This window comes from Coregonus clupeaformis, chromosome 27 (assembly GCF_020615455.1).
Source record: "Coregonus clupeaformis isolate EN_2021a chromosome 27, ASM2061545v1, whole genome shotgun sequence".
NCBI classification, from domain to species: Eukaryota; Metazoa; Chordata; class Actinopteri; order Salmoniformes; family Salmonidae; genus Coregonus; species Coregonus clupeaformis.
Window position 1 is genome coordinate 50,183,431 of NC_059218.1, and position 19,117 is coordinate 50,202,547.

Below are 19,117 nucleotides of genomic sequence, written 5' to 3' on the forward strand. Positions count from 1 at the left end.
TTATTAGCCCAGGAAATTGTTTGTGTTATTGCATACAGCCGGAAATAAATGTTGGATATCAGAGCGGTGGCAACTCACCAGCATTACGACCAGGAATACTACTTTCCCGAATTGGATCCTTTGTTCGTACCCCCCCAGGGCAATTGAACTTATCCCATAGGCTGCTCCAAGACGCCGCCGGCAGAAAATAGGTATTCGGAGTTGACTTCTAGTCCGACTCAGGAGGCGTGCGCACCATCCACCGCTTCCGAGTATATTACTCGCTAATGTTCAGTCTCTGTATAATAAAGTAGACGAGCTCAGGGCGAGGATCTCCTTCCAGAGAGACATCATGGACTGTAAAAGACTATGTTTCACGGAAACATGGCTCTCTCGGGATATACTGTACCCGTCCATACAGCCAGGTTGGTTCTCAGAACATTGCACAGACAGGAATAAAGAACTCTTCGGGAAGAAGAAAGGCGGGGGTGTATGTTACATGATTAACTACTCATGGTGTGATTGTGATAACATGCAGAAACTCAAGTCCTTTTGTTCACCCAACCTAGAATACCTCACAATCAAATGCCGACCGTATTACCACCTTCGGTTATAGTCACAGCCATGTATATTCCACCTCAAGCCGATACCACGACGGCCCTCAAGGAAATACACTGGACTTTATGCAAACTGGAAATCACATATCCTGAGGCCGCATTTATTGTAGCTGGGGATTTTAACAAAGAAGATTTGAGGAAAACGCTACCGAAGTTCTACCAACACATTGACTGTAGTACTCGCGCTGGAAAAACACTTGACCACTGCTACTCCGCCTTCTGGGATGCCTACAAGGCCCTCCCCCGCCCTCCCTTCGGCAAATCAGATCACGACTCCATTTTGCTCCTCCCTTCCTATAGGCAGAAACTCAAACAGGAAGTACCCATGCTAAGGTCTATTCTACTCTGGTCTGACCAATCGGAATCCATGCTTCAAGATTGTTTTGATCACACGGACTGGGATATGTTCCGGGTAGCCTCTGAGCATAACATAGACAAATACACGGATACGGTGACTGAGTTCATCAGGAAGTGTATAGTAGATGTTGTACCCACTGTGACTATTAAAACCTACCAAAACCAGAAACCTTGGATAGATGGCAGCATTAGCGCAAAACTGAAAGCACGAATAAATAATACATAAATCATTCTTCTCTACTATTATTCTGACATATCACATTCTTAAAATAAAGTGGTGATCCTATCTGACCTAAGACAGGTCATTTTTACTAGAAGTAAATGTCAGGAATTGTGAAAGACTGAGTTTTTAAATGTTTTTGGCTAAGTTGTATGTAAACTTCCGACTTCAACTGTATATATACTTTATTCTATTATACTGTATTTTCGTCAATGCCACTCCATTGCTCAATCTAATATTTATATATTTCCGTTATTTTAGATTTGTGTGTATTGTTGTGAATTGTTAGATACTACTGCACTGTTGGAGCTAGGAACACAAGCATTCTGCTAAAAATGTGTATTCTATTTGATAACTCTTTATAAAATGCTAATGTCTGTGTTTCCTTCTGTTCCTGTTGCCATCTTAGTTTTTATTTACATTAAAATCAATTTGAAATGTTGCTCTAAACAGTTAACTGTAAACTCTGGGGTTGACATATTGCTTCTCTCTTTCTCTCTCGTGTAGTATTACAGTAAGAAGCTAGTGTGTAGACCGAATGCGACCATCTATGCCAAGAACGCCAACCCTCAAATGTCCTAGGTTGAGACTAACCACACCGTGGTATCTATACCAACCCTGAATTGGTGACCCTGAAATGCCCGTGTTAGAAGATTAAATTGATTAGTTGAGTGATTACTTTTATTGTCCGTCACCGACGGTTAAGGTCATAAGGATGGTCTGACTAGCTGTGAGAGTGATTGTTGTTAGATGAATAGAAGAATACTTTGTCCATTTTCCGTACAGTCCTAGGAATGGTATGGCTGTAAGACTGTTACTGGTTTTTAATATATAAAGAAATTGTATTTTACTTTGTTTATGTAATGATCTCTACTGTATGCACAGATACAAATTAGAAATATAAATCTGTTATAGATAAGTTTATCATCTTCTACCCTCAGGAACAGTGTCCATATTAGGACATTGTCAGGCATCAGATATCTGTTATCAGACAAATCTGGGTCAGAATCAATGTCCTAATATGGACACCATACTGTGGTTTCATTGTAATGAAATAAGAAAGGCCTACTGTATTGAAAAGTCAATCTGCTACATACTTTCTGTTTGAGTGTGATGGTAAATGTGCCTACGCTGTAATATTCATTAAAACAAAGGAGAAACTCCATCTGTCCAACGTGCATTATGTGCACTCTGCGGACACACACACACCTCTGGACACATTTTATTTCAGCCTCTGTTTCTCTCTCTAGGCCACGCATGATTAGATAGCACACATAAATAGGTTAGGACCGGAGTTCAATCAAAGCAAAGGCCTGTTGTCGACGAGCGCACTGCACGCTGCGGACATCAGCTCGATGGTAAATTACCTTTGAAAGTCAAGTGCAGCGCGCTAGTCGTTAACAACGCACCTTTTGATTGAAACCCAGCCTAAATTCTCTGATAATGATAATCATTAGCCTGTAAAATCATAGCTTATAGGCATGATCATCGTCTTACTGGCAACGTAAACGTTTCTGTCGCGTAACCTGTCAAAATAACGGTTTGGCTCTGAGATAAAATAATGTATATTTGGAACACTCAAATCAAGTCCAATGCATGATGATGAGATCAAAGATTCACGATTCAATTCACAATCACATCCCTTCTTATCAATTTATATAATTAAATAGATAGCATAATATACAACAACTTGACACTTAGAGGACTACAGAATAATTTTTAGGCCCAAAGGCTGACCTACCAGCCTGGTTACAGCGATCAACCAGCACAACAAATTAACAGCACAATATGATTAAACATCTTTGAACAAACAACGTGCAACATCAAGTCCAGCTTTGAGCATTGCAGAGCAGAGTCCGTTCAGTTGTGTTTGTGGGGGGGGGGGGGCGTTCACAAGACAAAGTGAGTTGCGTTCACAAAAACTTGCTGTCATATAAACAACAAAAGCCATATTACATGTTGAATACATGTAGTCCAACAGACCGCTTCCAAATCGTTTCCCAATTACTTGATTGTTATGTTGTTACATTGTTGTTGCGTTCTCCGTACCTCTCAGTACCTTGGCGGTTGACTGCCATATATTTTATGTCACACAAAGATGTAATACTGTTCAGTAGCGATATCCTAGTCCTGCGCAACAGACGCAGCAACAGTAGCTAAGGAATGGTTGGCGTAACATTGGAGTAACCTTGCAGTAAAGCTGTCGTGAAATGTTGGAGAATACAGTTTTCCATGAGATTAGGCTGTGTGTAGACTGAGAACATTAGGGTTGCAAAATTCCTGTAACTTTCCCAAAATTCCCAGGTTTTCCAAACATCCTCGTTGGAGGACTTCTAGAAAAACTGGGAATTTTGGGAAAGTTACCGGAATTTTGCAACCCCTATATATATATATATATAGTACAACTAACCCTTAATAAATATATATATATATATATATATATATATATATATAACCAGTCAAATGTTTGGACACACCTACTCATTCAAGGGTCTTTATTTTTACTATTTTCTACATTGTAGAATAATAGCGAAGACATCCAAACTATGAAATAACACATATGAAATCATGTAGTAACCAAAAAGAGTTAAACAAATCAAAATGTTTTTAATATTTTAGATTCTTCAAAGTAGCCTCCCTTTGCCTTGATGACAGCTTTGCACACCCTTGTCATTATCTCAACCAGCTTCAAAAGGAAGTCAGTCATCTGGAATACATTTCAATTAACAGGTGTGCCTTGTTAATTTGTGGAATTTCTTTCCTTCTAAATGCGTTTGAGCCAATCAGTTGTGTTGTGTTGTGACAAGGTAGGGGTGGTATACAGAAGATAGCCCTATTTGGTAAAAGACCAAGTCCATATTATGGCAAGAACAGCTCAACTAAGCAAAGAGAAATGAAAGTATATCAGTACTTTAAGACATGAAGGTCAGTCAATCCGGAACATTTCAAGAACTTTGAACGTTTCTTCAAGTGCAGTCGCAAAAACCATCAAGCGCTATGATGAAACTGGCTCTCATGAGGACCACCACAGGAAAGGAAGACCCAGAGTTACCTCTGCTGCAGAGGATAAATTCATTAGTTAACTGCACCTCAGATTGCAGCCCAAATAAATGCTTCACAGAGTTCAAGTAACAGACACATCTCAAAATCAACTGTTCAGAGGAGACTGTGTGAATCAGGCCTTCATGGTCGAATTGCTGCAAAGAAACCACTACTAACGGACACCAATAAGAAGAAGAGACTTGCTTGGGCCAAGAAACACGAGCAATGGACATTAGACCAGTGGATCTAAAAAATGAGTCCAAATGGGAGATTTTTGGTTCAAACCGCCGTGTCTTTGTGAAACGCAGAGTAGGTGAACGGATGATCTCCGCATGTGTGGTTCCAACCGTGAAGCATGGAGGAGGTGTGATGGTGTGGGGGTGCTTTGCTGGTGACACTGTCAGTGATTTATTTAGAATTCAAGGCACACTTAACCAGCATGGCTACCACAGCATTATGCAGCGATACGCCATCCCATCTTGTTTGCGCTTAGTGGGACTATCATTTGTTTTTCAACAGGACAATGACCCAACACACCTCCAGGCTGTGTAAGGGCTATTTGACCAAGAAGGAGAGTGATGGAGTGCTGCATCAGATGACCTGGCCTCCACAATCACCCGACCTCAACCCAATTGAGATGGTTTGGGATGAGTTGGACCGCAGAGTGAAGGAAAAGAAGCCAACAAGTGCTCAGCATATGTGGGAACTCCTTCAAGACTGTTGGAAAAGCATTCCAGGTGAAGCTCGTTGAGAGAATGCCAAGAGTGTGCAAAGCTGTCATCAAGGCAAAGGGTGGCTATTTGAAGAATCTAAAATATTAAATACATTTAGATTTGTTTAACACTTTTTTGGTTACTACATGATTCCATATGTGTTATTTCATAGTTTTGATGTCTTCACTATTATTCTACAATGTAAAAACCCTTGAATGAGTAGGTGTGTCCAAACTTTTGACTGGTACTGATATCTATCTATCTATCTATCTATCTATCTATCTATCTATCTATCTATCTATCTATCTATATATATCTTTTAACATTTGTTTGGTTATATTGTATATTACATTTTAACACACATTGATCTCTGTATAGATTTGTCATAAATAGGACGGAGAGGGACCGTTGTCATAGCAATAAAAACCACAAGTGAAAGGTCACTTTACAACACAATCAGTGTTCTTTAAGTTTGGCTTTGTAAAGTGCAAGGCAACATACAGTAAACTTGAACGACACAGTAAAATGAACGACACACACAGTGTCGTTTGCACACACACACACACACACACACTCGTCGTATGTCATTTAAAACCACTGCGCTCGGTACGAAACTTTCCACACATGTACAGGGACCTCATTAAAGCCTCTATTTATGAGAGCAGCATGCTATTGGTACAGAAGCACATTCATATAGCTAACACTTTATCTGACTGACTATAAACACCATCATTTTAAAGCTTGTTCAGCATTTAAATTGATTAAATAAATGTTCACGATGTTACAGGACGTTGTAATAAATGTTGTATCCATTTACTAAAATTAATAACGTAATAACTAACTTAACTAGATGATGATTTTGCAAATAAGTAATGAACTATCTATTAACATGGTACAAGCAGTTTATAGAAGTGTCTTCGAATAAAGCGTTACCGAATTTCTACAAGAGAATATATATATATATATATATATTCCATTGAGATCGTTAGGGAATGTATACGCTCATGGTGAAAGTTAATCCTAACTACAGACCTAGGGTCAGATTTCCCTCCCCTAATTCTAATCTTGACCTTAGATCAGTGTCCAGGGGCTACGTCTTCCATCTAATAGGATGGTTAAGAGTGGAAGGCATGCAGGGATGGAGACATCCGATGGTCATAGTGGCTTGGGTATTACCGTAAGCACTGTAGTATCTGGCCATTGAATAAGTCACATGTAGACCAGTCATACCACCAATTTTCACAAGGTAATACGGTAATACAAGTCCACATGTAGTACATTCCTCAATGTGACTCTGCAATAGTATATTTGTTTTACGTTTAAGAGTCTCCAGTTCAGTAGGTGAGAATAAGATGAGATGTTTCCATTGTTGTTGTTCATTGACATTTTTGTTCTTACGGCGATAGGAACAGAAAGCAAAGTATTCTTCAGATTTCTTGAGGAAACGAAAAAGTCCTGTAAGTTGTCGCGAAAGTCAAGAAGAGTAGCGTAAACGCCTCCCAAAAAGAGGAGTTATCTAAGAATAAAAACAAAATGGCTGCTCACGTCATGCAAAGGAGAGCTCCGCCTACGTAAACACATTGCGTCGTAAAGGTAACAAAAGTTGCTAAGAGACCATCTCTTCTCCTCTCCTCTGATTGGCTGGATTTTGCCTTAAGAAGCCACGCCCACCTCCTGGGTCAGCAGGCCAAACAGAACCAATAACAGAAGCCCAAACAGTGATAGGACGCAAAGCCACGCCCCCTAGTTAAAAACAACTCCTCCCTAATTTCAAAATGGAGAACATTGAGAGTCAAGGGGGGAGGTGATAGCTGAAAGGCGGGAGGGTCGTGGAATCATTTTGTCCTCCTCACCCCTCGGTAGGTAAAGCCCCCATCCCGTAGGAAGAAGAGGGCGACATCCCTGTCCTCCCCCTGGTAGCCATGGTGATGGGTGTACCTCGTTAAGCCTTCTCGTTAAGTTCACATGCACCACCTTTAATATCCCAAGATCCTGTTGGAGACAAACAGACAATAACAACAATAGTCCACCATTTGTTTTATACAGTATATTTGATAATCAAATTAAGTAGAACAATACTTTGGTGGGTGCTTATATTTGTCCTTTTTCACACATGTACAAGTGTGTCCTAATATGCATGTGTAAATTGGAAATGTGTTTTGTTGCATATCCCAAAACTCTCCCTGAGAGTGGGGTCACAGCCAGGGTCTGCCATTATCTACAGCTGGCGCAATTTGGGTTTAAGGGCACAGACAGATGTTTCACCTTGATGGCTCAGGGATTCGAACTAGCAACCTTTTGGTTACTGGCCCAACGCTCTAACCGCAAGGCTACCTGCCGCCCTATGTGGACCAATACCAAGTTATTCATAATTCCACATATATTTGACCAGGGTTGGTAAGAAAATCCCCAGACAATAATGAAGTTCTTACTCTTGGTTGCCATGCAACAATGGGCCTTAGACCAAAAATGCCTGTGTTAAAACCAAAATGGCTGCCCAGTTTCCTATTGTCCTCCAGGCCTCAAAGCAGGGGGACTGGCCTGTATCCTTACCCGGCAGAGAGCTATTGGACCTCTGCTTGTGGAGCTTCTCTCTCTCCCTCTTCACCTTGGGCATCATCTTCAGCTTCATACTGCTCTTACTGCTCACCCTCACAGAGTCCTGGAGAGAGGGAGGGAGGAGAGAGGGAGGGGGAGAGAGAGGGAAGGTGGAGAGGGGAGATGGAGGGGAGAGGGAGGGAGGAGAGGGGAGATGAGGGGGAGAGAGAGTGAGGAGAGAGGGAGGGGGGAGAGAGGAAGGAGGAGAGAGGAAGGGGGAGAGAGGGAGGGGGAGAGAGGGAGGAGAGAGGGAGGAGAGGGGAAGGGGGAGAGAGAGGGAGGAGAGAGGAAGGGGGAGAGAGAGGGAAGGTGGAGAGGGGAGATGGAGGGGAGAGAGGGGGAGAGGGGAGAGAGGGGGAGAGGGAGGGAGGAGAGGGGAGAGAGGGAAGAGAGAGGAAGGGGGAGAGAGGGAGGAGAGAGAGGGAGGAGAGAGATGGAGGAGAGAGGAAGGGGGAGAGAGGGAGGAGAGAGGGAGGAAGGAGATAAAGTGGTGTGGTTGAATAAAAATGACTGCTGCTGTTTTTGATTGTGAACACACACTCACAGCCTCCTCCTCAGAGCAGTGCATGGCAGGGCAGATCCAGTGTATGTCGTCTAGCTTGTGGAGTTCAGCGCTCAGACTGCTGAGACTAGAGAGGAGGTCCTCTTCCTGGGGAGAGTCTAACTGAAACAGAGAGAGGGGGGAGGAGAGAGGGAGGAAGGGGGGAGAATAGAGGGAGGGAGGGGGGGAGAAGAGAGGGAGGGAGGGAGGGAGGGAGGGAGAAGAGAGGGAGGGAGGGAGGGAGGGAGGAAGGAGAGAGGGAGGGAGGGAGAGGGAGGGAGGGAGGGAGGGAGGGAGGGAGGGAGGAGAGAGGGGGAAGGGGGAGAAGAGAGGGAGGGAGGGGGAGAAGAGAGGAGGGAGGGAGGGAGGGAGGGAGGGAGGGAGGGAGGAAGGAGGGAGGGAGGAAGGAGAGGGGGGAGGGAGGAAAGAGGGGGGAGGGAGGAGAGAGGGGGGGGAGAGGGGAGGAAAGAGGGGGGAGAGAGGGGGGGAGGAGAGAGGTGTGAGGAGAAAGGGAGGAGAGAGAGAGATAACACAAAGACATACTATTAGAAACCTTTTCCACACTACTGAGCCAAATCAATTAGATCATCTGTACTGGGTTGGTCTGTTAACTACTGAGCCAAACAGAACCGAACCAATTAGACAATCTGTACTGGGTTGGTCTGTTTACTAATTCACTATATTATCTGAACCAGGGCAGTGCAGTTGGGGTTGGTCCTGTACTGTGAACCAGGGTCATGTGTGGTGCTGGGGGTTATATGGTATACCAGTAGTTTCCCCTCCAGCAGCATCCTGGTCTCCAGCTGCAGGACTTTACTGCTGTTCACGATCTCCACTGCTGTACTGCGACTCAGACACTGAAGAGCACAGAGAACTGGTGAGGACAACATTTCAACATGGGGAGTTATCAAGCCCATTCTACCAGAGGAGGCTGGTGGGAGGAGCTATAGGAGGACGGGCTCATTGTAATGGCTGGAATGGAATAAATGGAACGGTATCCAACATATGGAAACCACATGTGTGACTCTGTTCCATTTATGCCATTCCAACCATTACAATGAGCCCGTCCTCCTATAGCGCTTCACACCAGCCTCCTCTGCATTTTACCAATTATATTTTGATGTTCAGAGACGTAAAGAAATTAGAAAAGGCGCAAGCACTGAACACACATGGTCAACACACACAAACCCTAATACATCATCATTTTTATTTGAATACTGTTGAAATAAAGTATGTTGATCAGGAAAGGGATCATGGGAACTGTAGTTTTAGACCTCCAGAGTGGTCTTACCTCAGGACTGGAAGGTTTGGAGGGGAAGGCTTCAGTCAGGACCAGGGCACTAGCGTTGACAGCATGGGCTAACTCCTGTTCCACCAGCTTGTGTGTCTTAGCCGCATCTCTTATCCTATAGGACAATACAACACTGTATTACTGTTATCCTATAGGACAATACAACACTGTATTACTGTTATCCTATAGGACAATACAACACTGTATTAATGTTATCCTATAGGACACTACAACACTGTATTAATGTTATCCTATAGGACAACACCACACTGTATTAATGTTATCCTATAGGACAACACAACACTGTATTAATGTTATCCTATAGGACAATACAACACTGTATTACTGTTATCCTATAGGACAACACAACACTGTATTACTGTTATCCTATAGGACAATACAACACTGTATTACTGTTATCCTATAGGACAATACAACACTGTATTAATGTTATCCTATAGGACAATACAACACTGTATTAATGTTATCCTATAGGACAATACAACACTGTATTAATGTTATCCTATAGGACAACACAACACTGTATTAATGTTATCCTATAGGACAACACAACACTGTATTAATGTTATCCTATAGGACAATACAACACTGTATTACTGTTATCCTATAGGACAACACAACACTGTATTAATGTTATCCTATAGGACAATACAACACTGTATTAATGTTATCCTATAGGACAATACAACACTGTATTAATGTTATCCTATAGGACAATACAACACTGTATTAATGTTATCCTATAGGACAATACAACACTGTATTAATGTTATCCCATAGGACAATACAACACTGTATTAATGTTATCCTATAGGACAATACAACACTGTATTAATGTTATCCTATAGGACAACACAACACTGTATTAATGTTATCCTATAGGACAACACAACACTGTATTAATGTTATCCTATAGGACAATACAACACTGTATTAATGTTATCCTATAGGACAATACAACACTGTATTAATGTTATCCTATAGGACAATACAACACTGTATTAATGTTATCCTATAGGACAATACAACACTGTATTAATGTTATCCTATAGGACAACACAACACTGTATTAATGTTATCCTATAGGACAATACAACACTGTATTAATGTTATCCTATAGGACAATACAACACTGTATTAATGTTATCCTATAGGACAATACAACACTGTATTAATGTTATCCTATAGGACAATACAACACTGTATTAATGTTATCCTATAGGACAACACAACACTGTATTAATGTTATCCTATAGGACAATACAACACTGTATTAATGTTATCCTATAGGACAATACAACACTGTATTAATGTTATCCTATAGGACAATACAACACTGTATTAATGTTATCCATAGGACAATACAACACTGTATTAATGTTATCCTATAGGACAATACAACACTGTATTAATGTTATCCTATAGGACAACACAACACTGTATTAATGTTATCCTATAGGACAACACAACACTGTATTACTGTTATCCTATAGGACAATACAACACTGTATTACTGTTATCCTATAGGACAATACAACACTGTATTACTGTTATCCTATAGGACAACACAACACTGTATTAATGTTATCCTATAGGACAATACAACACTGTATTAATGTTATACTATAGGACAATACAACACTGTATTAATGTTATACTATAAGACAATACAACACTGTATTACTGTTATCCTATAGGACAATACAACACTGTATTACTGTTATCCTATAGGACAATACAACACTGTATTCATGTTATCCTATAGGACAATACAACACTGTATTCATGTTATCCTATAGGACAATACAACACTGTATTAATGTTATCCTATAGGACAATACAACACTGTATTAATGTTATCCCATAGGACAATACAACACTGTATTAATGTTATCCTATAGGACAATACAACACTGTATTAATGTTATCCTATAGGACAATACAACACTGTATTAATGTTATCCCATAGGACAATACAACACTGTATTAATGTTATCCTATAGGACAATACAACACTGTATTAATGTTATCCTATAGGACAACACAACACTGTATTAATGTTATCCTATAGGACAATACAACACTGTATTAATGTTATCCTATAGGACAATACAACACTGTATTAATGTTATCCTTTTCAGGAGACTGAAAAGATTTGGCATGGGTCCTCAGATCCTCAAAAAGTTATACAGCTGCACCATCGAGAGCATCCTGACTGGTTGCATCACCGCCTGGTATGGCAACTGCTCGGCCTCCGACCGCAAGGCACTACAGAGGGTAGTGTGTACGGCCCAGTACATCACTGGGACCAAGCTTCCTGCCATCCAGGACCTCTATACCAGGCGGTGTCAGAGGAAGGCCCTCAAAATTGTCAAAGACTCCAGCCACCCTAGTCATAGACTGTTCTCTCTGCTACCGTACGGCAAGAGGTACCGGCGCGTCAAGTCTAGGTCCAAGAGGCTTCTAAACAGCTTCTACCCCCAAGCCATAAGACTCCTGAACAGATAATCATGGCTACCCAGACTATTTGGACTGCCCCCCCACCTCACCCCAACCCCCTCTTTTACACTGCTGCTACTCTGTTTATTATTTATGCATAGTCACTTTAACTCTACCCACATGTACATATTACCTCAATTACCTCGACTAGCCGGTGCCCCCGTTCATTGACTCTGCACTGGTACCCCCCTGTTTATAACCTCCCTACTGTTATTTTATTTTTACTGCTGCTCTTTAGTTATTTGCTTAAATTTTTTTTACTTAACACTTTAAAAAATAAAAACGTTAAAAAATGCATTGTTGGTTAAGGGCTTGTAAGTAAGCATTTCACTGTAATGTCTACACCTGTTGTATTCAGCACATGTGGCAAATAACATTTGATTTGATTTGATAATCACAGTAATTGAAGACCAATAATTGAAGGTAGGGTGGTCATATTATTAACAAATCTTCGTGCTTTAATACGAAACTGAGGAGTAGGTGACGCACGCGCACACACAAAGAGAGTAGGAACAGTACATATAATTGGGATTACATGAACAAAAAGCAGGGTAACTATTTAGATGTTAGTAACAGTTATATTATGAGTTATGAGATGTTGTTTTCAGTAGCCTAAGTGATTAGGCCTACAGTCCCAAATGATACACCCACCCTGTGTCCGTGCCACCTCCATACACACACACTGAGAACTGAGCTGCCTCATGCTAGCAAGCTGGACAACTGCAAGAAAAATAGGAAAACATTTTTTTCAATGTATTGGTATTTAGCTGTGTTTTTATCGATTGTAGGGCTGTAGCCATTGAATTCTGGTAGTTGTCACTTGAAAGGAAAAACATCAAATCACAAAATTTGCCGCTGGTACAATACAGCTTACTGCTGTTTTTTTTTTTTTAGAATTCTCGCGTCGTGCCCATTGTTTGTCACGTCACCTAACACTGTAAAGGATCAATATAATCGAATATGTAATTGAATAGCTAGTGATGAGCGTGTCGGTCACCATGCCTAGCTGATGTACACGTACACCCCCCAGTGGTGTAAAGTACTTAAGTAAAAATACTTGAATGTACTACTTAAGTCGTTTTTTGGGGGGTATCTGTACTTTACTTTACTATTTATATTTTGGACTACTTTTACTTTTACTTCACTACATTCCTAAAACAAAATAATGTACTTTTTACTCCATACGTTTTCCCTGACACCCAAAAGTAACATTTTGAATGCTTAACAGGACAGGAAAATGGGTACTTTTTCCACCACTGACACACACACACATACCTAGTGATGAGCGTGTCTGCCACCATGCCTAGTTGCTGTACTTGAGCACATTCCTCCTCAGTGAGGTATTCCATAGATTGCTGAGAGTTGAGGCGGGGCCTGGAGGAACGGTAGCTGTCAATCTTCCTCTTGTCCTCCCATGACGTTAGAGTCCTCTCAAAGTTCTGGAATGTAAAAATAGAACAGATAGAATTAGAGCCATATAGAGACTTCAGAGTACTCTCAAAAGTTCTGGAACTTAGAAATAGAATTTAGAAATAGAATGAACAGACTGGACATGATGGATGAGTAGAGGTTTATCAGATAAATCTGTTGCCCTAATGCAGTGTTCCTTCATCCTGGAGGGCAGGCTTCTGTTCCAGCCCAGCACTCATCTAATTCGACAAACCAAACTATTATTTGCTAAATGGAATTAGGTGTGTCAGAGCTGGCCTGGAACAAAAGCTTGCTGCTCAACACACACACCTACCCTGTCTCTGGTGAGCATCTGAGCTCTGTTCTTGTGTGTGATCTTGACTATCCCTGGGGGCTGGATCCATGCTTCACCATCCACCTGAACTGGTACCCCCTCGTCTCCTAGGATAGTGATCTTCACCTGACGACACTGGAGAGGGGGATAGAGTGAGAGAGAGCGAGAGGGAGAGAGAGAGAGAGAGGGAGGGGGGATAGTGGGAGAGAGAGAGGGGGGATAGGGTGAGAGAGAGAGAGAGAGAGAGAGAGAGAGAGGGGAAAATAAATCAGAAGTCAGACACATAGGAGAAATAGTTGTGTGTGTAACAATAAATGTATGTGTTACCTGTGCGATGCGGTGGTGTTGTATGTGTTACCTGTGCGATGCGGTGGTGTTGTATGTGTTACCTGTGTGATGCGGTGGTGTTGTATGTGTTACCTGTGTGATGCGGTGGTGTTACCTGTGTGATGCGGTGGTGTTGTATGTATTACCTGTGTGATGCGGTGGTGTTGTATGTGTTACCTGTGTGATGCGGTGGTGTTACCTGTGTGATGCGGTGGTGTTGTATGTATTACCTGTGTGATGTGGTGGTGTTGTATGTGTTACCTGTGTGATGCGGTGGTGTTGTATGTGTTACCTGTGTGATGCGGTGGTGTTGTATGTGTTACCTGTGCGATGCGGTGGTGTTACCTGTGTGATGCGGTGGTGTTACCTGTGTGATGCGGTGGTGTTGTATGTATTACCTGTGCGATGCGGTGGTGTTACCTGTGTGATGCGGTGGTGTTGTATGTATTACCTGTGTGATGCGGTGGTGTTGTATGTGTTACCTGTGCGATGCGGTGGTGTTGTATGTGTTACCTGTGTGATGCGGTGGTGTTGTATGTGTTACCTGTGTGATGCGGTGGTGTTGTATGTGTTACCTGTGCGATGCGGTGGTGTTACCTGTGTGATGCGGTGGTGTTACCTGTGTGATGCGGTGGTGTTGTATGTATTACCTGTGCGATGCGGTGGTGTTACCTGTGTGATGCGGTGGTGTTGTATGTATTACCTGTGTGATGCGGTGGTGTTGTATGTGTTACCTGTGCGATGCGGTGGTGTTGTATGTGTTACCTGTGCGATGCGGTGGTGTTGTATGCTGATGACTCTGGATACAGCCATTTGCATACTGCCAAACACAGCCACCACCTCCAACTTCTTATCGTCAAACGACGGGGCGCCAAAGTTCTTCACACACACATAAAATAACAATTATACTACGTTTAACTTTCATTACAATATGCCACTAATGCAAGGTCAAAACACATACACGATTAACATTTGTGATTACAGGTATTCTGACACAGTCAACTAACTGCCTTGTCATTGAATGTTATTTGTTTTACCATCGAGGACCACTTTGGAAACAAGTGTTTTAATGAATGTTTTCCAGTGTGGGAAATCTGGGATCAAATGTACATTCCAAATAAAAGAGTGTTTCTAAATGTAAACAGAGAAATACTAACGCTGTCCTCTTTGGTGCCACCCCAGAAGTTGATTCCTCCTGCATAGCTGGGGATGTTGAGAACAGCTAGTCCCTGAAGACTGGGCAGACACATAGAGACACCATCACACTGGAGAGAGAGAGGGAGGGAGGGAGAGAGGGAGGGAGGGATGGAGGCAGAATGAGGGAGATAGAGAGAGTGAAGGAGGGAGGGAGGGAGGGAGGGGAAAGTAACACTTGTTTACCATAGAGCCAAGGGTAGGATCATTTCGATCCACTAAACAACATGTTACTGTCTATCACTCTCTAAGATGTACTGGTAGTGTTAGAGAGAACTACACCACAGCGTCAGAGAAAGAGGCTGGAGCATCACAATAGACTACTAGAGCATATTTCTTTATTCCTTAGAGGTCTGTGACCTTGCCTCCAACGCTACCCGTGTCTGTGACCTTACCTCCAACAGTACCCGTGTCTGTGACCTTACCTCCAACACTACCCGTGTCTGTGACCTTACCTCCAACACTACCCGTGTCTGTGACCTTACCGCCAACACTACCCGTGTCTGTGACCTTACCTCCAACACTACCCGAGTGTGTCTGTGACCTTACCGCCAACAGTACCCGAGTGTGTCTGTGACCTTACCTCCAACACTACCGTGTCTGTGACCTAACTCCAACAGTACCCGTGTCTGTGTGTGACCTTACCTCCAACAGTACCCGTGTCTGTGACCTTACCTTCAACACTACCGTGTCTGTGACCTTACCTCCAACACTAACCGTGACTGTGACCTTACCTCCAACACTAACCGTGTATGTGACCTTACCTCCAACAGTACCCGTGTCTGTGTATGTGACCTTACCTCCAACAGTACCCGTGACTGTGACCTTACCTCCAACACTAACCGTGTATGTGACCTTACCTCCAACAGTACCCGTGTCTGTGTATGTGACCTTACCTCCAACAGTACCGTGACTTTGACCTTACCTCCAACACTACCCGAGTGTGTCTGTGACATAACTCCAACAGTACCCATGTCTGTGTGTGACCTTACCTCCAACAATACCCGTGTCTGTGACCTTACCTCCAACACTACCGTGTCTGTGACCTTACCTCCAACACTACCGTGTCTGTGACCTTACCTCCAACACTAACCGTGACCTTACCTCCAACAGTACCCAAGTGTGTCTGTGACCTAACTCCAACAGTACCCGTGTCTGTGTGTGTGACCTTACCTCCAACAGTACCGTGTCTGTGTCTGTGACCTTACCTCCAACAGTACCCGTTGCTCCAGGTTCTTGTACGTCTTATGCACCAGCTCCTTGGTTCCCATCACCCCATACCACAACTTGTTCTTAGTACGACTACTGCAGAGACAGACAGACAGACAGACAGACAGACAGACAGACAGACAGACAGACAGACAGACAGACAGACAGACAGACAGACAGGAAAGAGAAAGACAGTGGGAGGAGACTCAAAATATCAACATCAACAACTGCACACAGAATGTTGAATTTCAACTTGAATGGTTATGTGTTCATGAGCATGCTGGTAGTACCTGCATTTCTTGGGGTGTTCATCTCTCTTGTTGTTAAACTCCAGGGAGATCTTAGCATCCAGACCGATCCCAAAGTAATTGTTCAGTACACATTTCTCTGAACACTGACTGGGGAGGAGCAGACACACACGGCATCACAAATATCATTATCATTATCCTCCACTATACATTACCTTTTAAGAGATAACCTTTTAAGATATAACCTTTTAACGTGTCAAACACATTACACAGAAGGCCGAATGTCTGTGGGTTTTCACTCCTCCCTTGCACTTGGTTGATGAATTAAGGTCACTAATTTGTAAGGAACTCCCCTTGATGAAACATTGAATTTTGCCTTACTGCTATTAGTCCAAAGAAACATATTGAATACATGGAAAAACAGATAGTCCAAAAAATAAATCAAAAGGAAGTATGTTTAGAAGTGTCTGTCCTATATCTGAGAGATATAAGAAAGATCAGGACACTATTTAAAAATAACAATCACACATATTTAACCCCCTTTTTTAGGCACTAAACTAAGCCATGCATTGTGAACATTTGAATTATGAATTTCTTGTTTTTCTGTAACTTTTCTTTACTGTACATCACAACCACTATCATATCTTTAATGATGAATAAATTGATTGGTTGACTGATTGATTGATTCTTACTCATCGTTAAAGGATGGAGGGCTGAGACTCTCTGGTTTCTCCAAGACGATGGTGGAGGAAGTGGTGGGGCTCAAACTGATGTGACCTGAGAGAGGCATCATGGGTAAATGGACCAAGAAAGAGAGTATTAGAGTGATTTCTTTGGACATCGTTATTTAGAAATAAAACATTAAAGCTACAATATGTCACTTTTTGGGAGACCTGACTAAATTCACATAGAAATATAAGTTATAGATCTTTCATTCTCGTTGAAAGCAAGTCTAAGAAGCGGTAGATCTGTTCTATGTTTGCTATTTCTATGCTTCCCGTTCTGAAGTTTCGTTTTTGCATCTTTTACTTTCGGTTTTGTACACCAGCTTCAAACAGCTGAAAATATAATATTTTTGGTTATGAAAATGATTTCACAGCTGTTTATATGGTACAATGATTCTCTACACGATGAATGCTTGTTTTGTCACATAAACTGAAATTAGGCGAACAATTTTAGCAACCAGGAAATGGCGGACTGATTTCTGCATAGCGCATCTTTAACTGGGCCCTCCTCAATGACGGAACAAAGATTATAACTTATCCATAATTTCTTCATGGTATCACTTACTAACTGTCATAATGATATTATTATCATGTATTGTAACTGTCCTGCCATCTTTAACTGGTTGTCACTCACGTGGCTCAGGCTCTTTCAGTTCCTCACTGTTCTCTCTCTTGATGGACGAGGAAGACACGCGCTGGAGATGAGTGTGTCTGTTCTGTTCATCTACCACTAGAGAGAGAGAGAGAGAGAGAGAGACAGAGAGAGAGAGAGAGAGAGAGAGAGAGAGACAGAGAGAGAGAGAGAGAGAGAGACAGAGAGAGAGAGAGAGAGAGAGAGAGAGAGAGAGAGAGAGAGAGAGAGAGAGAGAGAGAGAGAGAGAGAGAGAGAGAGAGAGGGAGAGAGAGAGAGAAAGAGAGGGAGAGAGAGAGAGACAGAGAGAGAGAGAGAGAGAGACAGAGAGAGAGAGAGAGATAGAGAGAGAGAGAGAGATGCAGTGTGTTTATATGTTAGATTTATGTGGGTGTTTTCAGTACATGAGTGCTTATGTGTGTGTGTACAGTATGTACAGTTACAGTGTATATCATTATATGTGTGTGTTTCTTGTGTAAATGTATGTGTGTGTTGTACCTTTCTCAGCCTGTTCTATGATCTGGCTCAGTGCTTTCTTCAGACTGTTAGCTCTCATCATCAGCTGTTCTCTGGACCTGTACCAGGGTTGGGGCCAATTCAAATTCCAGTCAGTCAATTCAGGAAGTAAACTGAAATTCCAATTAAATAATACATTTAAAAAACAGCATCTATTTTCAATGACCTAACAATCAACTGAAAATCATATATATTTTTTGTATTAATTTATCAAATCCCTTCATGAATTCATGAGTGACTAATTTGAATGGATCCAAAAAAAGGAACGTTTTGTACAAATCACTTCTCAAATTGACCCCAACCCTGACCTGTACGGGGGCCGGGGTTCCCCTCCAGGGGTGTCTGTGCCCCCCTCCTGGTCCCCGTGGGGAGGCACGCTGCCCGCTGGCACCACCTTGGCATCAGCCTCCTCACTCAGAGCCTTCACCAGGCTGTCCAGCTTCTCATTCAACAGAGTACACTGAGGGAGGGAGGGACAGAGAAACATAGACAGAGAAGCAAAAACAGGTTTTTATAAAAATGTACTAATGTCTTAAAAAAAAAAGAACTGAAATATCATATTTACATAAGTATTCAGACCCTTTCCTCAGTACTTTGTTGAAGCACCTTCGGCAGCAATTACAGCCTCGAGTCTTCTTGGGTATG

General features: G+C 42.2%; 1 protein-coding gene across 1 annotated transcript in view; it reads right to left on the bottom strand.

Moving 5' to 3' along the window:
• Positions 1-5,368: 5,368 nt before the first annotated feature.
• The window catches only part of LOC121554225 (diacylglycerol kinase delta-like), a 69,710-nt gene continuing 55,961 nt past the window's right edge, over positions 5,369-19,117 (bottom strand). The window contains exons 15-29 of the mRNA XM_045208251.1: positions 18,781-18,932; positions 18,455-18,531; positions 17,960-18,055; positions 17,293-17,377; positions 16,643-16,750; positions 16,352-16,448; positions 15,107-15,214; positions 14,715-14,828; positions 13,623-13,757; positions 13,154-13,317; positions 9,359-9,473; positions 8,835-8,924; positions 8,071-8,190; positions 7,482-7,590; positions 5,369-6,920 (exon numbers count right to left, since the gene is read on the bottom strand). Coding sequence (XP_045064186.1) covers positions 6,871-6,920; positions 7,482-7,590; positions 8,071-8,190; positions 8,835-8,924; positions 9,359-9,473; positions 13,154-13,317; positions 13,623-13,757; positions 14,715-14,828; positions 15,107-15,214; positions 16,352-16,448; positions 16,643-16,750; positions 17,293-17,377; positions 17,960-18,055; positions 18,455-18,531; positions 18,781-18,932 — 1,620 coding nt within the window. The 3' untranslated portion in view covers positions 5,369-6,870. The remainder of the gene's footprint in view (positions 6,921-7,481; positions 7,591-8,070; positions 8,191-8,834; positions 8,925-9,358; positions 9,474-13,153; positions 13,318-13,622; positions 13,758-14,714; positions 14,829-15,106; positions 15,215-16,351; positions 16,449-16,642; positions 16,751-17,292; positions 17,378-17,959; positions 18,056-18,454; positions 18,532-18,780; positions 18,933-19,117) is intronic.